Below are 11,021 nucleotides of genomic sequence, written 5' to 3'. Positions count from 1 at the left end.
TCGTGCCGGTTGGGATTATTCCCACGTTAGAAAGTCTACGGACTATAAATATGTATCTAGGGTTTATGAAATAAAAAACAATCACGTTCACCACAAACCAATCTAGGCGCATCGCCAACTCCCTTGTCTCGAGGGTTTCTTCCGGGTAAGCATCATGCTGCCTAGATCGCATCTTGCGATCTAGGCAGTACACGTTTATTCGCCGTTCATGCGTTGCTCGTGCTGAAGCCTTGTTGATGGCGAGCAACGTAGTTATCATAGATGTTTTAGGGTTAGCATTGTTCATCGTATCATATGCTATCGTCGTGCGACCCTTAGACATCTAGCCGCCCTTACACCTATCTTGGGTGTAAGGGCGGCACCCGCTTGATCATTATTTAGTAGATCCGATCCGTTATGATTGCTCCTTGTTCTTCAAGGATTAGTTTAATATCTGCATAGTTAGGCCTTACAAACGGGTTGAAGGATCCGATGGCGCGTAGGGTGTAGTTTGCTAGCCCTAGACAGGATGTTCCGAGGATCAACTTCGTGTTGGTTTTTAGGCCTTGTCTAGGGTCGGTTTATGATCACCGTGCGTGGCCGCCAGGCTCAATCACGAGTAGGATGTTCCGATTATGCGGTGAAAACCCTAAATCGTAGTAGGTCGTTTTAGCTTTATTCTGATCAAGCAGGACCACCATCTGACCGTACACCTCGTACGGATCATGGGTGGATCGGCTCCTTGTGCCGATTCACAGGACAACCTGAGAGCCGATCGAGGCTCGTATTTAATGTTTACGTGTATGCCATGTAGGAAACTAAGCGAGGCACAATCCAACACCTTCCTGACCAGGTATAGGTCAGGTGGCACGCCCTTGCATCAGCATCGGACGTGCGTGCCGAGTCTTTGCGGGCCGTCGCTCGGAGGGACCAGGGCCAGCCGCAGCCCTGGGAGCCTCCCGGCTCTACCGTGTTGCCCGTCGCTGCTCGCCGGTGGGTTTCTGACCGCAACAGGCGGGTCAATTGATTTTGAGCGAAAATTTAAGAAATGGCAAAGGTTTTTTTTTAACAAAAAACTATTTTTCAAGCTTTTGGTCTATCTTTTTGTAATCAACAACCTTTGTTCCGCCACACCAAGTGTATAGCAGATATGAGTGTTGCAAACTATCGTAACAAGATCATAAATTTATTATGTAGGATTAGAGTGTGTAAAAGAAATTAAAATACATAGAGGTGGTGATAGCCATCATTACAAGTCTGCGGTATTACAAGTAGGTGTAGTGAGATCCTCGCAAGATTTTCGTTGTGAATATGAGAAATGTGGCCAACTTCATCGATGCTGACACATGATAGTTCACTAGAGCGTTTCACTTTTTCTATTTCTCAGGTGCACTTTTTCTAATCAATGTAAAAAAAGGCACTTATGTACTTTTTTATGCAGATGGGGTCTTAACCTTCTTTATAGAAAAGATAAAATCAATATATTTTAAATTAACAATACAAACCAACCCTGTTAATGTTTAGGTGGCTGTAATGGGTGTAACTTTTTAAAATGGTTCTCCTTCCATTCCAAATTATATATATTTTTTAGATTTTTAAATATTGGCTAGATATGGACTAAAATGAGTAGACACACTGTAATGCATTTCAACGCATACTCCCTCCGTTTTAAAATAGTCTACATTCTACCCTCAAAATTATTCTAAAATAATTAACATTCTAGCTATTCGTCACAACAACATAGAAAACAAAGTGGTTTTGCTATGTTCATTAGGTGTTGTTATTTCAATATAGCTTGGGTTGGTTATTCACATATCTAATTAGTACTAATAAATGCAACACTAGTTTATCTCATTTTTTCTAAAATGCAGACTAAATCAGAACAAGGATTTTTCCTAAAATGAAACACTAGTTTTTCTATTTCTCAGGTGCACTTTTTCGTTTCAAGGCAACAAGGGTTTATATTTTTTTCTAAAAAGCAAACTAAGTAAACTTTGACTTACCAGAAAATACTCCATCCGTTCCATAAAAAAACTTCTCAATTTTTTTAAATACGGATATATTTATATCTAAAATATGTATATATACCTCCGTATCTAGAGAAAGTTGAGAAGCTTTTTTAAAAACGGAGGGAGTATAAAACTTGTTCATTCAAATGAACTCCGTCTCACGAAACTTGTCTGATTTGACAAAATAGTATATAGATATACATCCAAATTTTGATAAATCTCACATATCTTTCATAGGGTCAGAAAAAGCAAAAAATCTTATAATTCAAAAATACTAACAACAACCCCCTGAAATGATCTCGTTATACATACGGAGTTGCTGTCGGGTCCTGCCAAACCCCATTGTTCCTTGCTAACCCAAAAAGGTGCAGCCTTACTTGCTTGCCTCTCAATACTGTCATCGTCCTTATTTTCGTTATCTCGTGATAATGAAAATTCGATCCTTGGTGGATCGTTTGGAAAAAAAAAATACTGTCATCGTCCCCATGCCCAAGCCAGCCATGGCTCACCCCACGCCGTCCAACTCTCTCATTACCCTCTCCCTTCTCCTGCTCTTCGCGTCCTCCCAAGCTGCCCAAGGTGCGTCGCCGTTGCATCAGTCGGTGGCGGGGCACGTGCCGGTGCGCGCCGTGCTGTACCGCTCCGTCGAGCGAGCCACGACGACCGCTGCCGCCGGTGACGAGGCGCCTGGCGTCGGCGGCGGAAGGTACGAGCCGTTCGAGCTGTGCATGGGGTGCCGGTGCTGCCTGGCCGCGGCTGCGGGGCCGGGGAACAACGGGAGCAGCTCATGCGTGGACACGCGGTGCTGCTACGCCATCGACTGCAACGTCCCCGGCAAGCCCTTCGGCGTCTGCGCCTTCTCCCCTCGCACCTGCGGCTGCGGAGGCGAAGATGCTGGGGTAGGCGGCGGCGACAACTGCACCAGCAACCATTGACACCGGTCCTCCTCGTCACTGGCCGGTCGTCGGCTCAGCCGTTAGAGTTGCCGATCGACCTCCTGATCATCATCATGCTTGTCATTGCCGCTAGCTACTAAATCACTTTACTTTTTGTTTAGATGTACTTCAAGCCACTTTACTTAACTTTGGAGAAAAGGTTATATATGTCTAAGAAATGGCACCATATCATTTTTGACGAAAATGGCACCATATAGCTCAGCTCATGATTTGTTTTTCACCTGCTTCTTGTTGATAAAAGATGTGCAATTATTTGACGTACTCTTGGGAAATATTTGGCAGAGATTGTGTTTGACCCAATTTTTCTTTTTGTTGAAGTAAAGAAAAAACATCACAAGATAGAAACCTGCACCCAACATTGATGTTGTATTGAGTGCTCACTTCTCAAAGCTCTGACTCTCACTGCACTTAGGTGGCAAGAGATGCATGAATGAACCATCCATCAATAATTGTGCATACATGGCCATTCGATGCCAAGAGGCAGGACATGCTGATGTCTCCATCATTCAAATTCAAATAAGCTTGGCCATCAAGCCTCTTTGTGATTAGGTTCCATGTATCCAATCTTTCCTTTTTCAGGCGATGATCATTGCAGAACAGGAAAATAAATTCGATCAACATGGAACGACGAATAATCACTGCAATATATATTCTTACAATAAGCCATTGCTCTCCCACTACCATTACATCAGTTTGGCTGGACACCACCCACGTCAAGTTGACAATAAGAATTCCGTTGTGCAGTGAATGACAATCAGTCACGAGGCTTATTTTAGAGAAAGCAGCAGATGATTAGAGCATTCATCAGAAATACACCTATGATCTGTCTAGGAGAAAAGAGCACGGTACTCGGTAGCCTCATGAGCCATTTCTTCCATGGTTCTATCTTTTCTTTCGACGTCTAGGTCAAGCTTCTCCTTCATTTCCTTCTCTTTCACGTCGATCTGTTACACAGCAAAATGATAAACTTTATGTGAGCAGCAAGAACAAAAAAGTTAGGTGATATAATATGGATGAAAAGCAGGGTCATGTACCGCATCGTATATTTCATCGTTGTTCTCAAAATCTCCTTTCTTCCTAGGGATGACGTGGATGTGGACATGGGCAACTGTTTGGCCAGCTTGAGGACCATCCTGATAAGTACAAATAGTTAGGAGCTGATCATTCTTCCTCCATAGTTTTTCGTAAGGTAAGACTGTGGCAACCGAAGGAAAAAAAAACAGAGTAAATGATCCAAGAACAGCTAGAAAACTTCACGTCTCATCATATGGCTGTATAGGGTGTCACTGCAGCAGTGAACCCATTCTATTTTGTTTTGTATCACAATAGGTAAATCCACAATATATACCCATTTAAATTGTATGAATCAATTATATACAATTTGGATGCTGAGCTATTCACTAGGTAGATATACAGACTTTACCTGAATCGCGAATGTGAGGGAAGAAGCTTTGTGGTACTGCTCAAGCTTTGCACCAACTTCCTTTGCAGTTACCCACAGATCACTGGTCTCATCAGAACTTAGATCAGCAAATCGCTTCACTTCACGTTTGGGGCACACAAGGACATGTGTGTATTGTCAAGGAAAATGGTATGTATGATAAAACATGTGTTCCCAAACATAGGAAATTTTAAACCGTAATAGATGCAAACTCCAAACAATGGAAAAAAAGACATCTGAATGGCAGGGAAAAAAGACAACGGATCACAACCTCAAGTAATAGTTATATGCCATAAGTATGAATAGGCTGCCCACTAAAACTAGCTGTAGGGGTGGGCATATAAACCGAAAACCAATCTACAGAAGAGGTTTAATCTGGACCTAAGCCGAACTAACCGACGCTGAAATCATTGATACTAATCTCGGTCAGCGTTTCTGAAAAACCGAATTAAGTTCGGTGACCGATCGCACAAGCACACCACTATTTCCATCCCAGCAAGAACCAACCGCGAACATACAGTCTATATCCCAATATGCCAGCCTAGCAAAACGAATGACTCCCTGCAGAGCCCAGCAAACGAAGTTTTTTATTTTGAGATTACCCAGCAACGAAGTACAGTAGATGTAGCTCCCAGCCCAACACAGGCAAATGAAAACGAGCTGATTCCATCGCTCCAATAAATAAATAAACGAAAACGAGCAGCTCGCTTTCCCAGCCAGCCAGGCCAGCCCATGGGCTTTTGGTCTGTTCGGTCCAAACCGACGACCGAACGCTAATTTCTTCTAACCGATCAATGTATGATTTACCAGAACCAAAAATTCCTAGAGACCGATGCACCGAACCGAACGGTTCGGGGGAACCAAACGCCCACCCCTAACTAGATGGTGCATACAGCTCGACGCTATCTTCATAAAAAGATGAAGATTAACTGATTGTGATGACATGTCATTAGATAATATTTAAAAATATATAATGAAGGATGTTTCAACTATTTTCTATGTCATTCATATATATGAATACTAAATTGTGGCACTATATCATGACATCCTTGATATATGGATTTGATTTGCATAATAGCAAAAGGCTGGGAAAACAATGTGCAATCCATTTGTTTGAAATTGTCAGTTTTCATCTTCTGCTAGAAGTGTTTGGACTGTCATCTTAAGTTTTAGCAAACTATAAACAAGCAAATGAAACAAAGTTATCCATAGCATGAGTGTACGACAACACCAGGAGACCCGGTACAGGCATATCATTAGCATTCTCATTGACTTAAAATCTCAGAAATGCCTTTGCCAAATCAAAGGATATGACCTGCAGAGTAAGATTGACATGGTTAAATATAAAAGAGCAGCCACAAATACAGAAGATACAAATCTAAATGACAAATAGGTTCAATACAAGAGTGTGGCTCTGAATATACTAGTACATATGACTATACGAGATATAAATCTAACTGAACATATTTTTGAGTAGGACCCTTCAGATCCGAATTCCGCACAAATAGCAAGCTAGTAAGCCACAAAATGTCAACATAAACAAAACCCACCATTCATCAACATGCTGATTTCTACACAAGAGTAAAATAAGATTGAATGGAATGTGTCCGCGGCTGTCCAAACAGATAATTAAGTGGCTTCTAAGTGCAAGAACTAAGAAGTAACAACCACATAGGAAGTCATAAATGGATAACTAAGAACAACTGGAGGGCATGCAATTGCAGATCAAGGTTTGGGAACCATGTACGGATTAAACAACAAGCTACTCCGTTCTGGTCTTTTTTTTTGCTAATTGTATAGTGGGAGAGATGCATGGCATTCTATTAAGCAAAGAAAAAAAAAACTTGTGTGCAGAGTGCTAGTAAAACAGTTTCAGCTTCGCAGACGGGGAGCAATGTGCCAAAAGAGTGGAACATGCCAAACTCATGTGCGCACTTATTTGTCACATGTTTACGTCGAGGCTAAAACACTGCACACGTTTTCCATTTTTCAAGCTGGGGAGTGTGAGCATAAATCCTTGAATTAAATTAAGTTGGTATCTATCAACAGTTAATCTGCGCCAAATGCATTGAAATTCCTTTAACAGTTACCCGAAGAATGGTTCCGTAAGGGCAAGATTCTAAGCGGGGAGCGGCAGGCTGGCATCGAATAGTTACAGAAAACTGAACCCTAGAAACCTGGTAATAAAAGCGAGATTAGCGAAGCATAGATGGATTATTATTACCAGGCAGGAGCGGGCGGAGGTTGACCATGGCGTAGGAGAGGGCCGTGGCGTGGAAGACCTCCCGCGCGTCGATCTTATATGGCCCGAACTTGTACTGCGGCGCCGGCTCCTCCATCTCCGATGTCTTGGGAGGTGGATGGAACGGGGAAGACGAGGAGGATACGGCGCGCAGAAGAGGAAGGGCAAGCAGACGGCAGCTAGGCGGCGGCAGCGGCGGGGCGAGAGAGGGGAGGAGGAAGGCACGGGAGCGCAGGACGGAGGACAGCGCAAGCATCAGCAGTGGCAACAGCAGGACGGACAGACGAGCCGGAGAGGAGGAAGAGAGAGGAACGGGCTTGGTTGTGGGCCTGGACTTGGTGGTATAGCGTCGAAGTGTAGTGGGCCGACCCACAGGGCCCACTGGAAGGAAGTCCAACGTTAGAGCATCTCCAACAGACGCGCTATATAGGCCGCGCGGCATAAAAACGTCCGATATAGCGCGCGCGGGACAGAATCTGGCGCTCCAGCAGGCGCGGTAAACGGCGCGGCGCTGTAAAATTTTTAGGGCGCGCGGCTTTTTGCACAATCCGGAGCGGTATATCGCTAATGTTTGCCACCGCGTCTGTTGGAGATGCTCTAAAAGCAAAATTCTGCGCGCGCTATACCGTTGCCGCGCGCCGGATCGATTTCTCCTCCGTCGGGTGCGCCATTTTGCAGCGCGCGTTGGCGCGGTAAAATAGCACCTCCGCCGGACGCGCCATTTTGCAGCGCGCGGACGCGGCGCAAACAGCAAACACACACAAATATGCATCCAAGAAGATGAAACAATATATAAAAATTCACAAATATATTGTACCATCCAAATACAATACATTGTTCACAACAATACTTCACACCAAATACAACACATACAACAATACAACATGGTTTTGAGACAATACAACACATAGTTTTCAAACAAATACAACAAATATGGAACTATTGTTGTCCATTCCAATTCCACCATTCTTCCATGAGATCTTTTTGAAGATCATCATGTGTGTCGTTGCACCGAATGGCATGGTATGAGGCAATGAATCGGGCAATCCTATGTGCGGACCTCGTCACTTGCACGGGAACCCCCATCAAGTCGTAGTGGGTATGATCCACATCTTTTCCGCGATCATCCTCTATAATCATGTTGTGCATGATTACACACGCGGTCATGATATACCAAAGACATTCTTGATCCCAAAATCTAGCCGGTCCTCTAACTATGGCAAATTGGGCTTGCAAAATCCCAAATGCTCTCTCTACATCTTTCCTAGCCGCCGCTTGTGCATTGTGGAATTGAGTTTGCTTTTTACCTCTTGGTTGAATAATTGGCTTCACAAATGTTTGCCACCTTGGGTATATGCCGTCGGCGAGGAAGTAGCCATAGTTGTACTTGCGGCCATTTGCTTCAAACTCCACCAATGGACCTTCCCGCATTGCAGTCTTGTCATTAGTGGTGACCGTTGAAGAACATTGATGTCATTGCAAGATCCGGGCATTCCAAAGAAAGCATGCCATATCTGATGGCGTGTATTTCACACGTTCGTTGGGCAACCCCAAGAGGAAGGTATGATGCGCACAGCAGCAAGTTTTCCCTCAGAAAGAAACCAAGGTTTATCGAACCAGGAGGAGCCAAGAAGCACGTTGAAGGTTGATGGCGGCGGGATGTAGTGCGGCGCAACACCGTAGATTCCGGCGCCAACGTGGAACCCGCACAACACAACCAAAGTACTTTGCCCCAACGAAACAGTGAGGTTGTCAATCTCACCGGCTTGTCTGTAACAAAGGATTAACCGTATTGTGTGGAAGATGATTGTTTGCGAGAGAAAATAGTAAAAACAAGTATTGCAGACAGATTTGTATTTCAGTATTAAAGAATGGACCGGGGTCCACAGCTCACTAGAGGTGTCTCTCCCATAAGATAAAAGCATGTTGGGTGAACAAATTACAGTCGGGCAATTGACAAATAGAGAGGGCATAACAATGCACATACATGACATGATAAGTATAGTGAGATTTAATTGGGCATTACGACAAAGTACATAGACCGCCATCCAACCGCATCTATGCCTAAAAAGTCCACCTTCGAGGTTATCATCCGAACCCCTCCGAGTATTAAGTTGCAAAGCAACAGACAATTGCATTAAGTATGGTGCGTAATGTAAACAACAACTACATCCTCGGACATAGCGCCAATGTTTTATCCCTAGTGGCAACAAGCACAACACAACCTTAGAACTTTTCGTCACTCGTCCCGAGTGTCAATGCGAGCATGAACCCACTATCGAGCATAAGTACTCCCTCTTGGAGTTAAAAGTAAAAACTTGGCCAGAGCCTCTACTAGAAACGGAGAGCATGCAAGATCATAAACAACACATGTGTAATAACTTGATAATTCACATGACATGGTATTCTCTATCCATCGGATCCCGACAAACACAACATATAGAATTACAGATAGATGATCTTGATCATGTTAGGCAGCTCACAAGATCCAACAATGAAGCACAATGAGGAGAAGACAACCATCTAGCTACCGCTATGGACCCATAGTCCAGGGGTGAACTACTCACTCATCACTCCGGAGGCGACCATGGCGGTGTAGAGTCCTCCGGGAGATAAATCCCCTCTCCGGCAGGGTGCCGGAGGAGATCTCCGTAATCCCCGAGATGGGATCGGCGGCGGCGGCGTCTCGGTAAGGTTTTCCGTATCGTGGTTTTTCGCATCAGGGGTTTCGCGACGGAGGCTTTAAGTAGGCGGAAGGGCAGAGTCGGGGGCCAGACGAGGGGCCCACACCACAGGTCGGCGCGGCCAAGACCTGGGCCGCGCCGCCATGTGGTTTGGCCACCTCGTGGCCCCACTTCGTGTGTTCTACGGTCTTCTGGAAGCTCCGTGAAAAAATAGGCCCCTGGGTCTTCGTTTTGTCCAATTCCGAGAATATTTCGTTACTAGGATTTCTGAAACCAAAAACAGCAGAAAACAGGAACTGGCACTTCGGCATCTTGTTAATAGGTTAGTTCCGTAAAATACACGAATATGACATAAAGTGTGCATAAAACATGTAGGTATCATCAATAATATGGCATAGAACATAAGAAATTATCGATACGTCGGAGACGTATCAAGCATCCCCAAGCTTAGTTCTCGCTCGTCCCGAGCAGGTAAAACGATAACAAAGATAATTTCTGAAGTGATATGCCATCATAACCTTGATCATACTATTTGTAAACATATGTAGTGAATGCAGCGATCATAACAATGGTAATGACATGAGTAAACAGGTGAATCATAAAGCAAAGACTTTTCATGAATAGTACTTCAAGACAAGTATTAATAAGTCTTGCATAAGAGTTAACTCATAAAGCAATAAATCAAAGTAAAGGTATTGAAGCAACACAAAGGAAGATTAAGTTTCAGCGGTTGCTTTCAACTTGTAACATGTATATCTCATGGATAATTGTCAACATAGAGTAATATAACAAGTACAATATGCAAGTATGTAGGAATCAATGCACAGTTCACACAAGTGTTTGCTTCTTGAGGTGGAGAGAGATAGGTGAACTGACTCAACATAAAAGTAAAGAGAATGGTCCTTCAAAGAGGAAAGCATCGATTGCTATATTTGTGCTAGAGCTTTTATTTTGAAAACATGAAACAATTTTGTCAACGGTAGTAATAAAGCATATGAGTTATGTACATTATATCTTACAAGTTGCAAGTCTCATGCATAGTATACTAATAGTGCCCGCACCTTGTCCTAATTAGCTTGGACTACCGGATCTTTGCAATGCACATGTTTTGACCAAGTGTCACAATGGGGTACCTCCATGCCACCTGTACAAAGGTCTAAGGAGAAAGCTCGCATTTTGGATTTCTCGCTTTTGATTATTCTCAACTTAGACATCCATACCGGGACAACATGGACAACGGATAATGGACTCCTCTTTAATGCATAAGCATGTGGCAACAATTATTATTCTCATATGAGATTGAGGATATATGTCCAAACCGAAACTTCCACCATGAATCATGGCTTTAGTTAGCGGCCCAAAGTTCTTCTCTAACAATATGCATGCTCCAACCATAAAGGTGGTAGATCTCTCTTACTTCAGACAAGACGGACATGCATAGCAACTCACATGATATCCAACAAAGAATAGTTGATGGCGTCCCCGTAAACATGGTTATCGCTCAACAAGCAACTTAATAAGAGATAAAGTGCATAAGTACATATTCAATACCACAATAGTTTTTAAGCTATTTGTCCCATGAGCTATATATTGCAAAGGTGAATGATGGAATCTTAAAGGTAGCACTCAAGCAATTTACTTTGGAATGGCGGATAAATACCATGTAGTAGGTAGGTATGGTGGACACAAATGGCATAGTGGTTGGCTCAA

General features: G+C 43.5%; 2 protein-coding genes across 2 annotated transcripts; one reads left to right on the top strand and one right to left on the bottom strand.

Annotated features, from left to right (window-relative positions):
- Window positions 1-2,461: 2,461 nt before the first annotated feature.
- On the top strand, window positions 2,462-3,218 carry LOC124699298. Its single transcript, XM_047231619.1, has 2 exons — window positions 2,462-2,938; window positions 2,982-3,218. Exon 1 carries the CDS (start codon window positions 2,474-2,476, stop codon window positions 2,921-2,923), a length of 450 nt encoding a protein of 149 aa, XP_047087575.1. The 5' UTR covers window positions 2,462-2,473; the 3' UTR covers window positions 2,924-2,938; window positions 2,982-3,218.
- Window positions 3,219-3,549: 331 nt separating this feature from the next.
- On the bottom strand, window positions 3,550-6,913 carry LOC124703269 (bifunctional bis(5'-adenosyl)-triphosphatase/adenylylsulfatase FHIT-like). Its single transcript, XM_047235489.1, has 4 exons — window positions 6,608-6,913; window positions 4,368-4,514; window positions 3,979-4,077; window positions 3,550-3,888 (listed from the first exon to the last, which is right to left on the bottom strand). The coding sequence occupies exons 1-4, from the start codon at window positions 6,881-6,883 to the stop codon at window positions 3,772-3,774; spliced, it is 639 nt and encodes a 212-aa protein (XP_047091445.1). The 5' UTR covers window positions 6,884-6,913; the 3' UTR covers window positions 3,550-3,771.
- Window positions 6,914-11,021: the final 4,108 nt, after the last annotated feature.

Source organism: Lolium rigidum, chromosome 3 (genome assembly GCF_022539505.1).
Source record: "Lolium rigidum isolate FL_2022 chromosome 3, APGP_CSIRO_Lrig_0.1, whole genome shotgun sequence".
Classification (NCBI taxonomy): Eukaryota; Viridiplantae; Streptophyta; class Magnoliopsida; order Poales; family Poaceae; genus Lolium; species Lolium rigidum.
The sequence above is the reverse complement of the archived record's forward strand: the minus strand, read 5'-3'. Positions and strand labels throughout refer to the sequence as shown.